This window comes from Calypte anna, chromosome 10, assembly GCF_003957555.1.
Source record: "Calypte anna isolate BGI_N300 chromosome 10, bCalAnn1_v1.p, whole genome shotgun sequence".
Taxonomy (NCBI): domain Eukaryota; kingdom Metazoa; phylum Chordata; class Aves; order Apodiformes; family Trochilidae; genus Calypte; species Calypte anna.
This window is the reverse complement of record NC_044256.1, coordinates 11973641-11996570: the sequence shown is the minus strand read 5'-3', so window position 1 is coordinate 11996570 and position 22930 is coordinate 11973641. Positions and strand designations below refer to the sequence as shown.

The following is a 22930-nucleotide window of genomic DNA, read 5'->3' as shown; positions in this document are numbered from 1 at the left end:
AGCTGGTATAGATGGAATGTGTTCTTTGCATTTCTGTGTACACTGAATCCTGTCACCATTTTGAACTGAAAGCAACATAAAATAACAATGATCATACAGAGCAAGTAAATAATTTTTCTTCTGCCCATCCAGCAGGAGCCTTTAAAGTACAGAATGCCTGAGTCTCTCATCAGGCACTGTTGAAGAAGGAATTTTCAATGCCAGAAAAAAAAAAAACAAAAAAACAAAAAAGCAGTTTATGGGTTTAGTTTTACTGCCTGCTCTCTGCACTCGCTGTTTTTAAATTTTATTAATGACTGAAATGCCTCACTCAAAGCAGTCGGATCTGTGCCCTTTCCTTTGTGTGCAGCAGTGCTGGTCAGTGCAGCACAAATTGTGCCATCTTACTGTAATGCTGAGAGACTTGTTCAAACAAAGATGATGTGTGTGGATCTGTTTCTGAAGAGACGTGAAACCATGGAGACCACGGAAACGACGCAGCTCTGCCGCATCCTTGTGCAGTGGCTGCAAGGGAGCCTGGCAGCACCTGCTGCCTGGGGAGGGGAGGCAGCAGCAGCTCCTGCACAGCCCAGGGGACTGCCTGCCTTATGGGGAGAAGAAAATTGCTGACTTCTGGGGCTCCTAGGAGGCAAAATGTGTGTCATGCTGGAAGCTGGTACTGGAAACTCAAAATCCTAGAGGATGATTAGCATGGCCGGCTCTTTGTTGTCCCTCTTGTGCCAGTCTGTGAGACACTGGGGAGTGGAAGTATTTATATTCCCAGTGCCCCGCATGAGAGTGGTGCCTGGCAACCTTCTGGCCTTAGCCTAGAGGGGAATTGTTGTTAGTAAGTGGGAAGGTTTCATGCTCCAGGACAGTTTTCCTTACTGGATCTGAGAGTGACACCATAGGGATTGACTTTCACCACTGATCCTGCCTGTCACTGCATGGTGGCAGCTGCCCTTAAGAACTTTAGCAGAAGGCATGGTTTGATTGACTCATCATTTGTAGTTGTGTTAATGGGTGTCTGCACTTCCCTCTGAAGGGAAACAGCAGTGAACCTCTCCAAGCCACCATCTCCAAAGCATCTCTAAGTATAATATCATTGACTCTTAAGCAGGAGAGGTCAATGAAAGTGTGGTGCTCTGGATTGTCACACATTTTTGGGGGAGGCAGGGCTCCAGCAGTTCCTGTGAGCCATCATTACATGCATCAGCATTTTATAATAACCCTTTATAATGTGCCATTGGTCAGGACATACCAGGAGCTCCCACCTGGAAAGCAGAGGTTTCCCTTACTTACTGTTTGCAAACTCCGTGCCAAGGAGAGAAGAAGCACTTAGAGCAAACACAACGCAGCAACCAGGCTGCACAGTGGGCACTTGTGTGCTCTTATTCTCTTGGATGGAGAAGCATAGACTGCTGTAGCCATGGCATCATGCAGAGCAGGTATGATGAGCCAAAGGGGAGAGAGCTCAGGCAGCAAACTGCTCATGCACAGATGTTAAAATATCTTCTTCTCATATCCTTCTTCAGATCCAGTGTAAAATGAAAATTCATCCCCAGTGGATTTAAACTGTACTCCTCCATGTATTCCTTGGAGTTGATATTTTTTCTTACCTGATCACATCAAATACAGCACTAATTCCTCTGTAGTCCTTGTGTGTTGTGCTTCTGTCCATCCATCAGAGTGTGGCTGGACAAGCATTCACATTCTGAATTCTTAACGATGGAGAGGGACATCTTGCTCAGGGTGAGGCAGCCATGGAGCATTGCATGTCCTTGTGCTGTTGGACCAGAGTGTCCCTCTGCCTGTAGGTGAGTTTTCAGTCTCTCTTTAACCTGAAGAAATGAGGACTTGGAGACATTTGCCATGATCACATGGGAACACTGATCCTGTTCCCACTAATGTCAGGGGAAGCAAGAGCTGTCCTTGACTCAGCCATGAAGTGAGAGCTTCTTCCTTCTCTGTCATGACCTCACAGTGAACATCAAGCCAAACTGTTTCCTTTTCAGAAGCACCATTCAGATACCTTAGCTGACTGTTTATCTTCAGCCTTGCAAAGTGTTCCTTTGTCTGAACAACAGGCTGATTCTGTCTCAAAGTGTTCAGGAATACAGAAGTGCTCAGCATGAAGCTCAGCGGTGGTTTAGTGCAGTGGAAGAACACAAAGTTTGGTTGTGTGTGAAGTACACTACAAGATTTGCAATTAAGTGATTGGGAAAAACAAAAAAGAAACCACATCCATGACTCAGGCTGCTTCTTGGAGTAAAAACATAAATGTTTACTTTTAAACTGTATTCTTTAATGTTTTTCTTTAATGTTTTTTACTGGATTGTTTAGTTGATGTAACATAAGCAGTTTTCTCTAAAAAAAAATTATTTTCAAACAGACCAGGTGGTTACTTGTGCCTGGGACTTTAAAGTGTGAGAATACGGCATTAATTACATCAAGTTTTTTGCAGGGTGCCTTTTCTTACATTAAATGTGATTTTATTTGTTTTTTCTTTCTCTCTTTCAGACTTAACCAACATAATGACTGCTGAATATTAAGGGAAAACATGAGAAGGTTACATGTTTGGTTGTCTAATATTCTTGGATTTGATATGAGTCACCACATCTGTCCATTAGCATCATTAACAGCATCCCAGTTTGTATGCACATTATTCACATTCCTATCTGTTGTGTTTGCAGAAATGACATTTTACCCTTTTTTCTAAGGGTTACTTTTTGATTTTCTTATTATTTGGTTGCATGAAGTTGCCCTTTGCCAGTGGCTGAGGTTTATGAAGATATCACATACTTGAACATGTTTTAGATTCCTTTTCTAGATAGAAAAGGTGTAACTCCAGATTATATTATTCTAAATGAACATTTAAAAAAAAAAAAAACAAGTAAATCTTAGAAATGAGTCCCCTCCATATGAGACTACAACAGTTTCTTCCACCTCCAAACATAATTTCAAATTTCCCTATACCCATACTTTGTTGATTTTTGATCAGTTTACAACATAAAAGAAAAATTCTTCAGTTGAGATCACCGCCAAGTTCAATAATGTAATAAAATACCTTTCCTTATTAGAAGTACTTAGCTAGTTATACTCTTAATACTTCTCAAAATCATGATGTAATGTACACTATCTGACTTAGTTCCTATATGTGGAGTTAGTGAAAGTCTTTTTGTGTTTCTTTAGATTAATACAAGGATTTTTTCCAATGCCAACACAATTTGAAATCATTCGTTTGGATGCTTTCCATTTTTAAGCTTACTGTGATATAGAACCCTATGGGAAACCAAAAGAAAACATCAATTTTAAATAATGGAAGAAAGGCTTAAAAAAGGATGCTGTCATTCTGGCTTTTTTTTTCCGTTTGGAAATAGAACTAGACTAGTAAGTAAGCATTCCAGATCCATTATTCTGTGTACATTATTGTTGCTATTGTGATAATAGAGATTTTTTATTTATTTTTATGCCAGCTTTTATTGTGAAAACATATTTAGTCTGGTTTTATCAATCCTTGTTATGCTTGTCTTTGGAACATCTTTTGCGTATTCAAGGTTTGTAGTTGACGAGTTTACTGTAAAAAATGAAAAAAAAACCACAACAAAAAAACAAAAAAGAAAACAAAAAGAAAACAAAAAAATGTATTGTTTTTACAGAATAAATTTATTGGAATGTGTATTGGGAGTAAGGTTTGAGGTTGTAAGCAACTAAGTTAGCGTCATATTTGGCTTCATACGTGTAATAATGTGAGGTATTAATGTAAGTCAAGTATTAAAGCAAAACATTCTGTTAACATGAGTTGACCATAATAGATACAAGTGCAGGTGAGATCTTTATTTTTTCTGTACTTTGCCTTTTCTGGATAACAGGAGGTTATTAAATTCACCTTGAATGTATTCAACGTTTCTTTAAAAACATGAGGAGTAACATCAGAGGCTCAAATACCTGAGTGTGAGACAGGAGGTCCTCCTGCAGCCCAACAGCTCTGGGTTTGTGTTCCTTGGAGGATGTACTGGGGTGGAGTTATCCCAAATTCCTGTGTACATGGAAGGAGCCCGTGCCAGGGAGGCTGGGTGCTGGAGGAAATGATGGCTAAGTTCCTCTTTGCCAAGAAGCATTGACTGAGATGTGCTGTGGTTATTTTGGACCTTCCCCTTGGGGCTGGAGGTATAAAACCATGGGTTGTCTCTTCCAAGCACTGCTGGGAACTGCACCTCAGTGTTCAGTGGGAGAGTGTTAAAGCACTAATTTCTTGCTGCTCTCTAAGTCCCCCATTTCAGGGCACACCACACATGTGCATGAGCTGATGCTTTCCTGTTACTGATTAGGTTTAAAAAGACAAAATTTTCTAAATCGAAACATCCAAAATCAACATCCCAAAATAAAGTGTTTCCAGTTAAAATGTATCAGCTGATTTCATCTGTGAGAAAGGCACTAAAGGTACTGCTTTTAGCATAAATACACAGAGAAGTCACAGAAATATTCGTAATTGCAAATAGAAACATAAACCACACAAACCAAGATTGCTGTATTGGCTGCTACTTGCTTATGACCCAACAGAATTAGCAAAAGTAGCTGCAGAGAAGAAAGCAGCCCAAAAAAAAACCTCCAAAAAGCCTCTAACAAAACCCTCCTCTCTGAAAACTCACGGTACAGTGTAAGGCAAGATTGCTCCAGGTAACGAGCTCTCTGTGGCCAGCTCAGAAGTGCTAGTGAGCAAGTGCTTAACTTCCAGGAGATGAGCAGTCCTTGCAGAAGTGAATCCCTAAAAGATTTAACTAAGCTATATGATTTGCTTATCATATATGGAGTTTTACCGTAAGAGTTGATTGCTTCTTAAAAAGATTTCTTGGGATTTTTAACAAGGCTGACCCACAGGGCATACTTTTTAACAAATAAAACATGTGCATGTGACAGAGTTATGTATGTTAATTTTTGACACTTCAAAATGTTGCCCTTCACATTCTACAGTAGCTTTGTGTAGGGATTGGTAGCACTGATATTCTTCAGGGTGTGAAGGCTAAACACTGACATCATTATTATTATTTAACTTCATGCAGTATTTCTAAAACTGTCAAAGCAGCTTATTTAAAAATAGCTCTGTGAATTAGCAACTCCACTGCAGTGCAAAGTCACAATGTTGAGAAGTGGTACTGAAAGCAGTCATCTTTATTTTTTCCCTTTTTGTGTGGGATAAACAAAACACAACTTTACACAACTGTGCAATTTTACACTTCTTACACACTTCATCTGGGTTCTATTTGAGCAGTTCCATTACATCCCAAGCCAGTTATATACATTGCCAAAAAGTGGAGCTGAAAACAGTTGTGCTATTCTGGTTTTTCTTCTTGTTTTGCTTTCATAAAAAACTCTGGCTTATTGACACACCTGTAAGCCAACAGCTGGGGAAGAATTCCATACATTATGTTCAATACCAGAAAAAACTCTTTTGCTTCTTCAGGGACTCTGTAGATGTAAGGAGTTCGGGCATGAAGAGAAGCACCAATATGGGAAAACTGAGCCTGTGGTGTGTATGTAATGTATATAATTAAAAAAAAAAAAAAAAAAAAAAAAGTAAAGTTGACGCATATTGTGGAAAGACAGCATAATCTGCATGCAAGTATGCATCTCCAGTGACATTTTCCAAGCCAGCCCTTTTATTCCAGAAGTACCCATCATATTTTGCACAGTGGTACAAAAATACAGCCTAAATTAATGTCATTAATATCTCAGTGTAAGAGGCATAAGAGGAACTGTCAGGACCATGATATATTTCAGGTGTATTATGCATGTAGTGGCACTGATCTTTAAGTCAGGTAGAAGATTTCAACCTTATCTTAAGAGGTGATTATTCATTCAGCAGGGTCCACAATCCTTCCCCAGGCACAGGGGCACGGCAGGGTGCATCCCTGTAGAGATCTGTACTCCCCAGTCTCAGCCCAGTGGTGGGGATGGGACTCACACCCCCCTAGCTGGGGTGGTTGTGTTTGGCATCAGGGGGAAGCAGACAGACATCCATTGACTCCAAATAATGTTTGAAAATAAAATCTTGGAAGCTTTGTTAGGGGTTTATTTGATTTTTTTTTTTTTTTAATCTTAAACCCAGTCTTCCAGATTCTGAGCCCAGAACTCCTGATGAGTTCAGAAAACATCTGCAATATTTGGCTTTGGTGCTGTTTGTGGCTCTGAAGTATAGGTTAAGTTTATAGAAGGTTAAACACAAAGAGGAGTTTTGTGGGCTGAAGCATATTTTTAGGGTAAACAAACATTTAAAGATAGAAGTGTCGGGACAGTCGCTGCCTTTTGTCTCCATCTGTTACCTGCTATTTCAGGCCACAGCTCATTCACATTAACTATTGTGTATCAATTTTATTTTTTTTTTAAGTTAATTAGCATCAGGGGAGATCTGAGAAGATAAACATAAATTTGATCCTAAGCAAAGCAAGAGAAGGGGAAAACAGGATTTTAGTAATGCAGAGAAGTGCACTATAGCCAAATCACATTCTCTCCTGACTTCAGCAGGAGTTATTTTGTTAGACTCACAAAGAACATAGTTCTGTTGATGGTTATTGAGGAAGAAAATGAAATACAGTGCAGGTGTCTGAATACACACCCCCCTAGCAAAAGGTTAGGCTGAGACCACAAATCAAAACAGAAAAGGAAATTGGTTCTCAGATGATTCTAACCACCTCCATTTACCAGGAGAGCTGATCTAGCAAACCTGACTCAGGAAGTGGAGTAATCAAAGAAATCAAATGCAAATATACTTCAGCAGAGTGCCACTTAGCTTGTTTCTGTAAATAGCTATTACACAGTTAACAGATGTTCAGGGGCATGCTATCAGCAGCCTTTTTATATCAGCCCCATAATTCAGCCTCTTGCTTGCTCTCACCTGTATCAGCCAAGAACTGCTTTTGGCACCTGGGTGGTTCTGTTCAGATCCCTGGTACCTTCCCTTGCCTGGGAACCCATCTTAGCCCAGGCAGCCAGACCATCAGTGCTCAGCAGTGAATCCTCCTGTTATATGAGGCAGCAGCTTCCCAAGCAGCCACCATCAGGCTTTGGGTAGGAAGTCTGGAGCATCTAGTGCTTCCCTAGACACTCCTGGAGTCTTAGAGCCTCTGCTAGGATGAACAGTGCTGAGCTCTGGACTTGTCTGTGGAGGATTACAAGGTCTGACTGTCTCCAAGACTGGCCAGCTGTGCATTGTAGTGAGTCTATGGTAAGTTCATTATAAATTCATAGTAAGCATCCTCAGAAAGAGGTGTAAGGGGCTGCTTCTGAGATAGCCCAGATTTCCACAGCCTCTCCTAGATGCCTTTGAAGATATCAGCCTTATTTTTGGTCTTGTGTCTTACTAGAGTTGTGGCACATTAGTGAGCTTTGAGCATTATGAAAAGAAAAAGCAGAAATATGTTGTTGTTTGTAGCCCATGAAGACTTTTACAACCTAATTATGCACCATATAATGAAGTTACTGTTAGACTTGGCTTTTCTATGTAATGTTTCTTATTTTTCCCCTTCCTTTCCCTAGGAAGGATATTTAGGTTTGTTAAAGTAATTTTTTTTTTTAATTTGATTTGTCTCTGTGGAAATTGTGTTATGTCTTTAATCTCATGTGTCTTCTTACCATGACTGTATCTGGTTCTGCATTTTTTTTTCCCCCTTCTTCTCCCCTGCTTGGAGCAGGGGCTGTGTCTTAAAAGCAGGTCTCTCTCTTCCCCAGCAGCCTAGTCCTGCTTTTCTTTCAAGTACCAGGCAGACTGGGACCACATTAATAATTTTGAGTAGTAATATAAGAGCTGTTTCTGCTGGCACTACAGTGAGTGTGAGGAACCTTGAGTCTGTTGTGTTACCTTGCTGTGATCAGCTCCTCACATTATAAGCTATTCCTTGGTGTTTTCTGTTACTGAACCCTCTCTAAGTGGAGAATTTTGATAATTAAACTCCTAAACCTTGGCTGAGAAATCAACCAAATGAGATGCTGCAGGTAAACTTATCAGTTGGCCTTATCTATTTAATATATATATATATATAGCCTTTGTTAACCTCCAAGCCTCAGCCACTCTGCTGGCCAGGCTGTTCCCCAGGAAGCTGCCTGGTGCTGGATATGGCAATGCTCAACTTGATAACTGCAATTTGCATGTGCCTGGTACTAATTAAGCTTCTTGTCTGTATTAAATAGTTCAGGTTTGGAGTTTTTTAACAGTAATTTTTGCCTGTAGCCTAATCATGGGCAGTACTTCAGATATATTGAATATGAACCACACTGTTGCCTGTACTAATCATATAGCTGAAAGGTACAAAGTGCCATTTAAAAAAAAAATAATGCTTGTTATAGGAAACAAAACAAAAAAAAACCCCAAACCAATAAAACCAACCAAACAAAAATCACCTTCAATTTTTGTGGCTGACCTTCTTGGTAAATTTGCAAGACTGTAGGGCACTCTGACTTATGGTTTACTTTTCCTTGGGCTAAATAATGTTTGAAGGAGCAGTTTCTTTCCTTGCTGTCTGTAGAACTAATAAAACCTGAAAGATCTGTCAGTAGAGAGGGGTTCCTGGCACAGGCTTGCCTATTCTAGCTAGCTTTTTTTAGCTTAGATTTGGGCCAAACTTAGTTGTATAACTATGATGCCTTTGGATCATTTAAACCTCCTCATGAATATATTTGCCATATTCTGGTTTGATAGAATTTGGTGATTCAAGATTCTCTATAAACTGATATTTAAGAAAAAGCAGTCATAATATCTGTGATGGCTGCTCACAAACAGAAAATAAACTATTACTACCCTCATCCTTAGGGACACTTAAACTGGATTGTGGTTTTTATCCATGATTGTTGCCTCTGGCCTGGAGAACCTGTCTAATCATGGTGTCTGAATTCCAATTATTGCCATGTCTATTTTCTCATAATTATTGATGGATTGATCATGGCTTTTCTGCATTGTGTGGATGTTCAGAGCATGTTTTGTTTCCTACATACAGTACAGATCAGCTTTCACTGTCTCAACTGCTAACTGGTTGTCTGTGTGTCATGAGCAGTCATTTACCAGTTCTTTTTGAATTTTTTTTGTTGTCTTCTCATAACCATCAGTACCATCTAGTAATTACCTAGAGTTGTTAATTTTGGAGAAACAGAAGAGAATGAGTTGTAGAAGTGTCATCATTGGTTTGTCTTTGGCAACATGAATATGTCTTAGTGTTACTGTGGTTTGTGGCCCAGAAAGTTCCCAGTGGTGTATCAACACCATCAACTGATACTGTTCCTTTTCTGTGATGAGTAGATACTCTTTTTTTTTAGTTTATCTTTTTCAGATTGCCTAGTTGTCTGAAAGGTATTACAGAAACTATGTATTTTACTGTTTGGTTGTTTTGGGATGTTCTTATCAAATATTACAGCTTTAATACAGGCTTCCTTCCTGGTCTATGCTAAGGAGTGCATAGTGCTTAATTAAGGATTAAATGAGCCCAATGAAAAGATTCTGCAGAAGGAGAGAAATCTGCTAAAACAAGAGTGCAGTCATTAGACACATAATAGGTTTGATTCTTGAGTCTCTTGAATTAGTTTTTTACAGATATAAGTGGTGATCTGAGTTAGAATGGCATGAAGCCTGCATGGGATGATCAAACCCTAGGCACTGTATTTATTCCATAGATCTCTTCAATATTAACTTGTAATTCAAGAGTGAACATTACAAAGAAATACCTGGGCTAGTCCTCCAGCATGTATAAGGGTTAAATCAGGCATCCAGGAACAACCAGGTACCAGTAGGCCATACAGAGCAACCACAGAGTATGGCACAGAGTAGAACATGTATGCCAGCATCTGCATTTTAAACACAAATATTAGTGTGAGGGAGATGCATTTAAAAATCAGCCAGCTCCTGACTGAGGAGCTGAGACTATTTAAAACTACATTCCTGGCAGCAATGATTCTGAGGCCTTTTTGCAGCTGTAGCTTCTTTGAGGAAAGATGCTATTGACTGGATCCAGCTACCCGAAGGCCTCTCATAGTATTGGCAGCTGCTGTCTCATTTCTGGTCCACTTCATTCCCAGGAAATGTTTTCCTACCCCTTGCTGTCTTGAGCCCATGCCAATAAGCACGGCTTAACTTAATGTCTCTTTCACAAGCTCCCTTGCACTTTCACCTGGGAGGAAAGAAACGCCCAACCCACCCCTTTCCCGGACAGAACAGGTTCAGCAGAGAGATTTGGGTTTTGTTTACCGAATCCTCTTAGTGCTCCAGGCCCTGCCCCGGGCAGCAGCCAGGGCTGCAAAGAATGGCAACCTGGGAAACACTATGGATCTGAGGCACAGCATTCCCTCCTCTGCAATGCTTGTGTAAAGAGGGTTTGTAAAAAAAATGTCACATTTCAAGGAGTGTGTCACTTATGACAGAAGTGTAACATGAGCTTAAGGAATCCAGTCCTGCTGCTCTCCTTTTTACTTCATTGCTCCAGAATGGAAGTCTACTTTGCTGTTCTAAGGAAGGGGAATGATCATAAAAAGCATGCAGATAGGTTTCATGGGATGTATTGAAAGAAGCTTAGCGATTAGGATGCATAACTGTGTAACTGATCTACATCCAAGTTAGGTATATCACAACAAAGAGTTGGTACCCTGTAATGCCTGGAGTAGAAAAAATGCAATACCATTTAACTTGCCATGGAGAAGAACCCTTATTGATCTCTTCACCTGTGAAACACACGCCTTCAGCTTTGTGCCAGTTAGCAAATCCCTTCTTAAAACACTCTGTGCCCCACAGTCAGTCAGTGCTTTACCTGAAGCTTGGGATAGGCAGCAGGATCTTTTATATAAGGCTCATGGAGTTGAATATACAGCCGGCAGAGTTCAGCAGGGCAATCCAGAGCAATCTGAGGAGAATTTATAAAACTTCCCATGAACAAAGAATTTATTCTAAAATGAGCTCACTGCTACCTGTTACCAGCCCTAAAGATCCACTGGCAGTCTGCAGCACTGCTACCTTGGACTCTTGCTCAAAATCTATTGCAAAGGTGATCTGTTTGATCAGCAGTTAAAAAGCTGAAATGCAGCCTCCTCTCAGCTCCTGCTCAGGGGGGGGTGTGAGGAAATGCTGACATCCTGCTTCAAAGATTGTGACTGAAGAGAGTTGCCACTTGTCTAGGCTGCAGTAGAACTATAATTGCTATTGATTTGCTCTGATAAAAAAAGCTTTGATCCCAGCAAATGAACTTTCCAATGGAAAACTGCTCAGAGAGGATAACTTCAGGTTTAGCACCAAATTTTAGACTAGCAAATTGTAGATGTAGTCCAAGAGAAGAGTTGCAAGGTAGCAGTGGAGAGCAATGCAGGGACACAGGTTTTACTTGAAACAGTAATTTTTAAAAAAGAGAGTGACAAGGGAGAGATTATTGGATTTTAAATTTCTCTGAAAAGAACAAAGTTCCTAAAAACATGGAGAGACCCAGTTTCAAAAGTAGTGCCTTTCCAGAGACTCAAGAATCAACTACTACAAAATAAAACTATTCTAAAATGAGTCGGTAACCTGTGTCATCAGCTGTTACTAACAGTGTTTTAGGCAAAGCATTGTTACTGCCTGAAGTACAGGACTGAGCAGTAAGTTTTGCACATCTTAATTTCATGTGATTTATGGTGCAACATTGAGGGGGAAACACAAAGATTTGCAAATTCCTCCCAGCACTCTTTCAACATGAGCATCCAAGAATCAGGTCTGACTGGACTACAAGGGGTTATGGTTTATTGGCTTTTTCACAAAATCATGGTTGCTGCAGCTTACACAGAGATGTGCAGCTGATCTGTGTATGTATAAGTAGGGCCAATAAGTGGTTCCTCTTTGGTAAAGGAAATATATAAGGAAATTATGACAGTCTGAAAGTCAACACCAAAATTACTCTGAGAAATAAAGAAGTGGGATTGCAGAAGCAAGTTACATGATAGAGCATAAATTAACATTCCCCACAGAGAAATTACAGAGAAAAAAGCTGATTAACCTGCACCAGTGCTGCTCTGAAGTAGCTGTAAGAAATAGCCTGCAGCAAGTTAGAAGAATAAAAAATGTTTCTGAGGCAAGTTTTCAGAGAAACAGCAGAAGATGGCAGAGTAATGTGAGCAGCAGAACTACAAAAGGACAACCTGGGCTAGGTAACTAAAATATTGTTTGGATGCTTATAATTAGTTCTTTCTTGAATTATTCTAGACAGGATCAGATCTATAAATTGAGCAAGCAGGTTCTGCTGAAGACAGAAGATGCTTTAGAGATGATAAAGGACTAGATTAACCTGCTACTGGATTTATCTCCTTCAGACATTTTCAGTACTGATTCATTCTCTCAAATTTTAATTTAATCAACTATGCTTAAAAAGCAAACTTTTTTTTAAAAATTGGCTCTTGGTAAGTAGGAAAATGTATTTTTTCAGGTAGCCTGGATAAGTCTTGGATTTTTCAGGCAGAAATGTTTTTTATCTCATCAAGTGTAAATGAACTTAATGTTCTATATAACTTTAACTGTTCATCTCTGTTTAGAAAAATTAATATGATTTAGTTGGTTTATCTTAATGTTCTTTGACATAAATGTAAAAGCAAACCAATGAAAACAGTTTTAGGTCATGTTGATCTGCAGTTGGGATGCTATTTACTCTTGTGATTGTACACTTACTTTCTTTTGAAAAACATACTACACACAGAGCAAAATGGAAAGCAAACTGCTGTTGATTATCATAAATAATCAAATCTGCCTTTACATAGCTAAGGCCTATCCTGAAACTCACAGGATTTCTCTTAACCAAAACAATACATACTCGGACACAATTATTTCAAATTTAAAAGTTTCAATATAAGAGGACAGAATATTAAAATACTGAAATATCTTCAACTTACCATGCCCCTAAATATGCAAAAACCTGTTGCCAGAATGAGGTAAGCAGCTAACATTAAATCTAATGGTCGTCTTAAGAGTCCTTTCTTCTGGACTTCCTGAACCACCTGCAACACAGAACATGTTTAGCAAGTACATCCCAGTTCTGTATGACATGCAGTTAACTCTACATCAGTCACTACAAGAAGGATGAGGTGGTGAAACAGTAGAAGCAGTTAGTTCTCAATTATATTACCCTGTTTATCCACTGATTTCAGAGACAGGGAGATTTCAGTATCTAAAAAGGTGACTTTGGGATGCAGTGAGAAAAATTAATCTGATTAAACACTAGAAATGGGTGGATCAGATTAAAGTCATTTAAATAAAAATTAGTTTACTTTCAAATCAACTTAAATGAACACTAACTCTGAAATCTCAAGTCTTTAAAGCAGTTTAACTTCAAGGTTGTGTGTTGTTAATTTGAATGAATTCACTTTCCTGAATGTCCCTGTGTAGAAAAACTTTGGAAACATAGGTTTGTCTCAGACATTTGAAGTTGAATCTAATATACTTTGTAAAAGGACTGTCTAAAGGGACAGCAAAATGAGGGTCCATCTTGCTATTGACAGTGACTGCTGGTTTTCAGCAGCCCATGATGCTATTGAAATTAATGGAATATCACTGGCAAAAAAAAAATAAAATAAAAGCTTTTCTGTGGTGAGCTGAGTTCTCCGAGTTCAGTGAGCAAATAATGTACCTTAATATGTGATGCAGGAATACAGAATGAAATGTGTGTGCGTCTGCATGTGGAGCATGTGAAAAATCCTCCTTTCACTGTCATCACTGTATGCTCTGAATTCCTCTGGTGGCCATGCAGCATTTCTCTGCATCTGATCTGTGCCCCCTGTCCTCAGCCTTGGCCCAGGAACCCCCCACCACACCATGGAAGCAGATGCCAGGGGTCCATACCCCACAGTAGCAAAGGCCATGTAAGTATCTAAAGTGGAAGATGGCTTGGAGGAACCAAGTTAAGTCACCTCTTTGTCTACATGGTAGAACTTGTAAGATCCATGGAAGTAATTTGAGGTAGACTTTCAGCCCTGGGTAGTCACACACAAACTATGAGCATGTTGGCTTATCTGCTGTGGTTCAGAGGGAAAGCTTCTCCGTTTATGTGTTACTCATTTCCTCTTCCTTTTTATTAGCTGTGTGTTGGCATGCAGACAGCAAAAGAAAAACCTGATTTCCTTCCTGTTATACACTTGTGGAAATGTCTCCAAAGCACGAAACAATAATTAGGATGTAGAGGCACAGTTAAAAGCACTCATGATCAAGATACTCACAATAAAGCTATTGAAACAGGAGAACCAATCTTGCCAGCACAATTCCTGAGTAAGAACTGCAAGATCCAAATTCTAGTTTAACAAAAATAAGGCTATTTTAAATGCATAGGCCATCCCTTTCATAAGACCTCAGCTATGCAGGCATTTTGTCTCACTCTTCTGTTAGTGCAGCAACATCACAATACATCCTAAAATGAATGAGTGTGAAGTCAACTGACCAGGCAGAGAGGAGCTGCTGCAGGTTTCCCCCTTATTGCAAATAACATTGAACTCTGCACAGATCTTGCCAAGCCTGCTGTTCCTTTTGTGTAGCAAGGAAGTGTGTAGGCACACTTTGTATTTCTCACTGCAGGAAAAAGCTCTTTTCTGTAACTTCTGAGGCTCCTTCCACGATCAGTTTTAAGCTTGCCCTTCTAAATGAGAGCACAACTCCATCCCTCTCCCATGCACACACGTCTGTTAGAAAACACCCACAACTTCACTGTCTATTCTCTATCCCCACTGTTTTGGGTTTTTTTAATTAATTGGTTTATAATAATATGAACACCATGGCCAACAAAATAAACCTTACTTTCATGTATTTTTCTGTATACTTGCACTACCATGTTTAAAAGCATCCTTACGTTTTCTTCCTAAATCTTTTAATGCCAGCTCTGAATAATGATAGCTAAAACAAGTTCAGTTTTTACAGCTAATTGCAAATGATGTATTGAAGAGAACAATATATTTTCAGAACTTAAAATGATTAGCTAACTAATTAGTAGCACTGCATGGAATTATTTCCTGGAAACAGTTCTTAACTTATGACAGAGTTGTATAAAAATAAGAACGTCATGAGGAGTTGTGTTAAGGTTTAAAGGCAATTTAAGGTATGTAGTTATTGACCCCAGGTATTTATACTCAGATACAGAGCATAAATTAGCCATGAAGACAAACTACAACTTTGAAACAACTTGGGAAAGGTAGGAGGCCCCAGTGAAAGAAATCAAGGCTTATTCTAGGACCTTCTGAGCAAGAAATTTAGGTTTACAGGAGAGGATTCACTAAGAAGTGCCATATTAAATTTTCAGATGACCACAAGCTTTTTATGCACTCTCTTTTTGAAATAAAATTTTAAAACTATGCCTCTCTGGAATATAAACCAAAGAAAAACATCAAACCTTTCACACACTTCTGGTACAATCAGCCAGTGCATCCCTGCTGCTGCTCTGTGCCATAGGGCTATGCCCCTTCCACACAGACTGCCTGTTAGCTATGGCACAGGAACAAACCTCCTCACCTCTGTCTGTTCTCAGTTACAGAATGACCCTGACTGACAGAAGCTCTTGTGATACAGAAATATTAATTAGTTCTATTACTTACAACAGATATGGTGTGCTGTGGCATAAACTGGTTTGCTTGTAGCTACGAAGAGTTAAAGATCAGTTCTGTGCTTTGTACTGCAGGGATTTTTTTTTATTTAACAAAATCAAATTTACTGCATTTTTAATTGCTCAGTTAATCTTATGACAGTCCAACTATTAAATTCAATGGCAAAGGGCTGAGGAGTTTTAAGTAAACTATTTTTACAGATTTTTTTTTTTAAACTAAAAAGTATGTAAATCATTTTCATATAAATCAGTGCACAATGTCTTACCTGGAAAATCTAATATTGCAGAATGCATGTACAAAAATTATTAAATTGCATGAAATCTTTAAATCATATGCAGAAAAATATTTTCCTGCAGAGCTTCTATAAGGGTTTTGTGGTGCTTCATAAAGCTGGTATAAGTCTGTGTTTTCAATAGCTTAGAAACTGATACAGTTAGAAACTGAACAGCTAGAAAGTAGTAACACAATTACATCTAGAAATGAGTTCTTTATTCTGTACATGAGATTCTTTTGCTTTTTGTTTATCCCACCATAGTGAAATGGTCCTGCAGTATAGATATTTTTGCAGCATTCACACAGCCCAGCAGCAATTGTGACAGCAGTGAACAGTTACAGTACATTCTGCACTCACCAAGGGACCTAAAAAACTCAAGGAAACAGCAGCATATTTCAGTTTTCCTACCAGTAGCCAATACTTAAGTACAATAATATTACCTTAACTGGAGCATCATGTGTCACTGAAGGTTGGTTATAAATCCGGAACCCAGCCCATATGGGGAGGCAAATATATGGTATACTTAAGAAAAAAGCAGGAAACACTTTTGTTCCATATTTGCCTGTTAATAAATAATAAGAGGCATGAAAATTTCTAAGTTGTGTTGAAGAAGAGTTAAAAAAATATCCTATGTAATATCAAACCTGAAGCAGCTACAGTAATGTGAAGAAAATATTAGAAATCACTGTTAAAGCAACACAAATCTTGCTTAAAATCCTGGGCTCAGTGGTGGTAGAGTCATAGGTGACAGAGATCCTATCAGACAGGAAGGTGACTTGAAAGTTAGAGGGGTTTTGAAGGGACAGGAAACCATCTCCATCACCCTGTATCAGACAGTCCTAGAGTATGGGACAACTTTGACATCTCTTAGTGGAACTTGCCTCAAATAGAGATGATCATCCTTTAAAAAATAGAGGAATATTTTTGTTTGGGTTTTTCAGAGCTGATACAACATTCATTTCCCAAAGTCCTGATTTCCCTGATGGGCCTGCATTAATATCTGAGGAGAAAACAAATTCAGAGAGCTATCCTCAGCCCAGGGACATCAGGAAAACTGTCTTTCACACTGGCTACTCTGTGTCAGAAAAAAAGGCAGAAGGTATGCTCTTGAGAACAAATTTCATGGCCTTCCCTAGGGGAAAGAGAAGAGATACTGTCACATTAAATCTGCTGACTGTTTTCTCTGTGGTGTGTGTCCACCTCCAAAGGAGGGAACTGACTGGCCCCAGGCCACACCATGAATATTCCTCCTGTCATAAAAAGAGGGCTGGTAGTGAGCTTTGCTAAAGTTGTCTACAAGATTCCAACCTGTGAACATTTTTCTCAGTTGAACACTTAACCGCTTTGCACCAAGTTAAGCTTTGCCAAAGAGGAAATCTTTAATTGAAATGAGGGGAGTGGCATTCTTAAAAGAACACCTGTCTAATAATCATGTAAATTTTATTTATTACATTCTTGGCCTCTAGCAGCACAGCTAGAGGCACAGCACATGCATTAGTTTATATTAGCAATCTAGGAATGTTAAATTTATTCTGAAGGTAGAACAACTTCCAGCTTTCAAAGTTATTTTGATGCCTCCTGTAAGCTTTTTGAAAGTCTGACTATTAAATCATAAATGTATGCAAAATCAAATCTGTGTTTTTTATATTAAGAGGTCAGTTATTGTCTTGTTGTTTAAATTAAGCCTAGCTTGCATGAAAGCAATGTGACATAAAAGGGCATAAAAATACAATACTGTTTTTTCCCTTGAGAAGAGTTTAAATTGAAAGGATGTTTTTCCTGTTCTCCGTCTTCCACTCCTCATATTTAAATTGAAATATCTTGTATTTCTTTACTGATACTCCTACAACCCCTCTTTCAAATTATTACAGAAGGGAACCAATACTGCAGTAAAATACAGATAGCCTAGTGCTAAATTCACAGAATGCTTGACGGTAGAAAGTCAGTCTTGTAAATTATGTCCTTACCCACAATGTTTCCAGGCATAAAGACAACGATGCTCATGATAATGGAACCTAGCCAGTAGAGGCCAATGGTTCTATAGCTTTGTCTGTTTGAAAAAGAAAACAAAATATAATTTTTGCACCATCCCTAAAAATCGCACTAAAATATTTTACTGATTGCAATGGTTTTATTGTATAATGGTTGTAAGTAAAGGATTTTAAATCTGCACCACAGATTAACAGTGGAGTCTTGCCTTTGAGAGGGGGTTCTGGGGAAATCCTACGTTCATGTGTGAAGTCTGGCACATGAACAGTACAGGATTTGTGCATATTTAGTTGTTTGCCACTATGTGTAACCCACCTGAATGACAACTAAATGGTTTTGCACATCACAGGTTATACAAGACTATCAAGTAATTAATTTCATTTGGCAGTGCTTCATTTGGCAGTACCAATGGGTACATTAGCCTTTGGAATTAAATTATTTCTCAAACTCTTTATTCAACAGCAAAAATCTTAAGAATCCCTAGAAATAACCATTTTCTCTTTAAGTGCATGATACTACCTAAAATAGATGAGAGAACATAATCATGCTAAGCAATACATTATTCCTCATAAATAACTTGTTTGAAAAAATAAGGTTTTACACACATGGTTTTAATGTGCATCCCCTTTAAGCTTTCCTTCTAACTAACACAAACACTGAGGGGCTATGTTCTCTGCTGCAGAGTAAAGAAGACAGACTTCAGCTCTGGATTTCTAGGTCTTATTCAGCTGAAAGAAAGGGTAACTTGCTGAAGTTTCATTTCCTGAAAGTAACAAATTTTTAATACACTTGCTTTGGCCTAAGACATGAAACAGTTTTGAAAGAAAAACCTACATACTGCAAAGAAAAGAAAGCCCTTTGTAGGCTACATGAGAATGCAAGCAAAGTAAAGAGGGTGCAGAATTACTTACTCCCATGCAATAGCTGCCACCATCAACAAATACATCAAATAATGAGCAGAGCCATCCCAATAGCAGATCACATGGCCATATGCAGTGTTCAGGTATGGTTCACCCTAGGGAACATGTATTTAAAAAAAGAGGGATTAGAGGAAGAAAAACAACAAATAACATCAGGAAACAATTTCAGAAAAATAACTGATGTTCTTTCTGACCAGGGATGCAGTTTTTGTCTGGCAATACATCTTCCCAGCACTAACCTGATTTGGGTAGGATCAGGTGTAATTAACTCAGTTGTACAGCTGACAAATAGGGTGCAAGATGGAAGGGAAACTTCCTGTGTATGACTCTTTTTTTTCTGCTATCTTATGGCAATACTGCTTTTCCATCTTTTCAGTGATAAAAGCCACAAAATAAGGATACATTCAACATGGAACAAAGATATTTTTAGCAACCTAGAGATCTACAGCAGCATCTAACATATTGCTGACAAAGCATAACCTTGTAAGGTCCAACTCATTTCACACTAAAGTTCATGGAATCTTTTCAGTGACTTTCATACAAGGCTCTTACTGAGCTATTTTTGGTGGATGTTGATATTCTGCAGCCAACAAATTGTGCTGACTAAGTACCTTGCATCAGCATTTTTTAACTCTACTTTAATCCCTTTCAGTAAAGTGATGAGGCAAAAAATAAAGCAGCAATTTTGTTTCCTTCTTGGTAACCCATTTATGTACTTCAGAACTCATCCATTCATGAGTGCTGAGTATCCATGGCTTCCTGCAAACATGGGAAGTCCATTCAGCTCCCACAGAGGTTAATACAGAATAGCATTACTTCAGCTAAATGAAATTATGTTGGAGCTTGAAAGCTATGCAACTGAACCAGTGATTTTGAGTCAGTGAAGGTTTTGTCCATAATAATAACGAAACAAGTCAATGACCAAACCCAAGATGACCCTTTTGAATGTATTGATGGCTGTTTTTTCTGGGAAAAATACTACAAGCTATATATAGAAAATATTTTACTTTTGGAAGCCAAATGATTGTTTACCTCTCTCAAGTAATGAGTCATGAATCCATCAATAATTCCATCCTGTTCCAGTCCAATTATTAGATTCACTACACTTGTAAAGGCAAATACAGCATAAACTGTAATAAGATAAAGGAGTAAAAATTAATAAAACTTAGAATCACACACAGTGACTTCACAATCCTGTAATTTCAGTCAGGCAGAGATCTACTGAACAAGATGCATCTATTTAGAGGTCACAGGTAATTAATACATAATGTGGCTTTCCCACATAGCTTAATACTTTTTAGTTAGTGGTTAGTCAACAAAGTTCTTAGTCCTTCCTGCAGACACTGACTCTCTGTGGAAGTTGTGCCTACAGCTTTTCACAGTCCTAAGAAAGTCCTATGTAGACTTTCAAACATCTTGGTCATACAAAGTGGACAACCTTGACTGTAGTCATGTCTTAGAAAGGAGAGAGCACAACTAACAAGAGGCAGAGAGGGAACTGGTGGTTTGAACTTTCTTATATACCACCAAGGTGAGTTAAGACAGAATCCTAATAAAAGTGGGAGAATTAACTCAGTTATAGGAAGAACCAAGCTATGGAGGCCATCAAAGCAACGGATTTAAAAAATCCAAACTGAGTCCACTCAGGATGAGGTACGTGTGAAAGGTGTTCTGCAGTATTTAAGTCCTGCTAAAAGGAGAATCTTAACAGAGCAGCCCAAGTCCAGTGTTACTCTTTTCAAGCAGCAGGTTTGGTTTGTCCCTAAGATGAGTCTCCTATTTGAAAAGAACAAAAAGATTCAAGAGAAGCATTATTTCTCCTCTTTCTTTCTTGGCTCCTTAGTGCCTCACCAGCTGGCATATATTATCAGTTATATAAATTAACAGTTTCTAAACTTAGCTTCATTGTTACCAAGACTTACCATAAAACAGTGGGTCTTTTGGTGGTTTTCTTTTGACAAGAATACGAGCCAACAGGCCAATAAAAACCAGAACCATCAATCCAACTGTAACAATTGCCCAGGAACTGTAACAGTATTAAAAATAAAAAGAATTTAAAACAAAGACAGACAGAATTCTGCTTTTTTAAATTTTTTTCCAAGCTGTCCTGAAATGCACATACTGATAAGTAGTCTCCAATGCTTGAAAAGGCAGTTTTTAAAGTCCATTGCATAATCTGTCATAGTATTAATTTTAAATCTTTGCAGAATTTATGGGCCTGTCTTTTCGCATGTGAACATCTAAAAAAAGAAAATACAAAAATAGATAGATAAACAACATATCCAGGAGTCTAGATATGCCTGACTAAAATTAATTTTCATACTTTTTTTGCAAAAATAAACAAAAATGATGGAAAACTTAAAGGCCAACAAGAGGTGAAAGTCATAAACACAGAGATTTTGGGGCCAAAAAGGATCGTTAGGACATTTAGCCTAAGTTCAGCAATAAATTAGGTACTCAAGAAATTACATATTCACAAATAAAACACATCAGTCCCATGGAACAGGACCAGCAGTGGGGAGTGCCTATGATGGCTCTAGGTTTAATTTCCAGTTTTGGAAGAGCTGCCAGTGGTTTCTCCAGTAGGATTGGCTTGGGGGAGGGCTCAGTAACCAAGGTGGGTGGGCTTGGCAGAGAAGACCTCTCTAGTGCATGCAAAGTGGTGGTGGAGGAAAGCAAGCACAGATGTCTTTGTCACAAAGCAAATTCATCTCCTCTCCCAAGCAAATGTTAAGAAAATCAGTTGGTATAGATCTCCAAGTGTGTAAATTGTATTTGTCTCTTTTAAGAGAGCCTCTCCTCAGTCTTCACTTCTGTGCTTGTCAATGGGGCGGCGGGAAGGATGAGAAAATCAATTGAAGTCCAGAAGCTTAGCTGAAATTATTTGACATATAATTTTATATACAGTACACTATGTATGAAGAAAAAAAAAATTGTGACAATTTCATCCTTGATGAAACTTGAGTTAAAATTATTGCGAAAAATTTGCAAGATCAAATATTTTGGAACATATACACACATACTTTCCGTGTCAGGATGATCATTTCTAGCTTGCTGACTTATTTTATTGTTTGAATCTTCTTTTCCCAGTGATTAATTTCTTCTTATCATTACAGCTGTTAATATTGCAGTGACTTTTCACTGCGATCTATCCATTTGAAATAAATATTGGCCATAAGTCAAGAAAGTCAGCGTGTGTTATTTGGTGTTTCTCTAGCAGTGAGAAACAAAAAATTAAGTTCTTGGCCAGAAGAAGGGAAATGAGGAAGGAACAGATGTAGCAAAGCGTTAAAAACACGAAGCAAATATTTGTGCGGTAAAGTTGCAAAACACCCCAGGCTGTGAGATCCCACGGACCTTTAAGGAAATAGGGTTTTGCATGAGGTAAGACCTCTCTTTTCCAGACGTGTGGTTTATCCTGCGATCCCACTTTTTGGCTCATCGACATTTCCAGTTGAAACCCGCACTCTTTACGGGGTGCCCGAAGCGTGCGGCCAGGGAGCTTCCCTTCCTTTTTAGATACAATTCGATTTTATTCACGAAGCTTTCTCAGGGGAGGCCGCCCAGCCGCCGTCCCGGCGGTACCTTCCGGGCCGGTCCGTTCCTTCGGGCTAAGAGCCGCATGAGGGAGTGACACAGACCCGAGCTCGGGGGACGCTTCAGGTGATGCGAGACTGACACTTGTCTGACTCCCGAGTCTCACGGCTCCCCGGCGGCAAACCGGCACGGCTCCCGCTGCAGGACCCGGGAACGGGGCTCCGTCTGCTGCCCGCGGCCAGGCCCGACCCGTGCCCTCCGCTGCCCCGCTCCGCCTCCCGCCCCGCGGCCGCAGCTCTCCCTGAGGGACCGCTGGAAACACCCGCCGGGATCCCCCAGCCGCCCTCAGCCCCGCCGCCCGCTCCCCTCCCCGTGGGGCGGGAGCCGCCCGGCCTCACCCCTCTCACCTGCCGGTGGCCGCCAGACAGTTGAAGAGGTACGTGACGGGGATGGCGGTGAGGGAGAGGACGAAGACTCCGGTGGCCGCCGAGGCGCTCATCCCCGCGGCGGGGAGGCGGCAGCCGCCCTCAGCCCCCCGAGGCCAGCGCCGCGCCCTGCCCCAGGCACCGCCTCGCCTCAGCCCCTCACGCCCGGCGGAGAGGCCCCGGACCGGCCCGCCCCGCCGGCACCCGCCCCTTCCCGCCTCAGAACCTCA

At 39.7% G+C, this 22930-nt stretch overlaps 2 protein-coding genes across 4 annotated transcripts in view; one reads left to right on the top strand and one right to left on the bottom strand.

Moving 5' to 3' along the window:
- The window catches only part of HDGFL3 (HDGF like 3), a 38113-nt gene extending 34246 nt beyond the window's left edge, over positions 1-3867 (top strand). Inside the window, exon 6 of the mRNA XM_030456696.1 lies at positions 2500-3867. Coding sequence (XP_030312556.1) covers positions 2500-2505 — 6 coding nt within the window. The 3' untranslated portion in view covers positions 2506-3867. The remainder of the gene's footprint in view (positions 1-2499) is intronic.
- A 586-nt stretch (positions 3868-4453) lies between these two features.
- On the bottom strand, positions 4454-22913 carry TM6SF1 (transmembrane 6 superfamily member 1). Of its 3 annotated transcripts, XM_030456693.1 has the most exons (10): positions 22683-22913; positions 20661-20764; positions 19771-19868; positions 18730-18833; positions 17797-17879; positions 16270-16391; positions 12865-12969; positions 10767-10859; positions 9691-9810; positions 4454-5504 (listed from the first exon to the last, which is right to left on the bottom strand). In XM_030456693.1, the coding sequence occupies exons 1-10, from the start codon at positions 22772-22774 to the stop codon at positions 5313-5315; spliced, it is 1113 nt and encodes a 370-aa protein (XP_030312553.1). In that variant the 5' UTR covers positions 22775-22913; the 3' UTR covers positions 4454-5312. The 3 variants fall into 3 exon arrangements, with proteins under 3 accessions (XP_030312553.1, XP_030312554.1, XP_030312555.1); XM_030456694.1 differs by lacking the exons at positions 9691-9810; positions 10767-10859 and having other exon boundaries at positions 22683-22830; XM_030456695.1 differs by lacking the exons at positions 4454-5504; positions 10767-10859; positions 12865-12969; positions 16270-16391 and having other exon boundaries at positions 9725-9810; positions 22683-22830.
- Between the last annotated feature and the right edge of the window lie 17 nt (positions 22914-22930).

What these genes read in the sequence shown, in the direction of transcription:
- TM6SF1 (XM_030456693.1), bottom strand. Translation starts at nt 22,774, where the DNA reads ATGAGCGCCTCGGCGGCCACCGGAGTCTTCGTCCTCTCCCTCACCGCC. An exon ending in CACATGATGCTCCAGTTAAG is followed by an intron (nt 12,970 to 16,269) that starts GTAATATTATTG and finishes TCTGTGTTGCAG; the next exon opens with GTGGTTCAGGAAGTCCAGAA. An exon ending in TTTGCATATTTAGGGGCATG is followed by an intron (nt 10,860 to 12,864) that starts GTAAGTTGAAGA and finishes AATTCTCCTCAG; the next exon opens with ATTGCTCTGGATTGCCCTGC.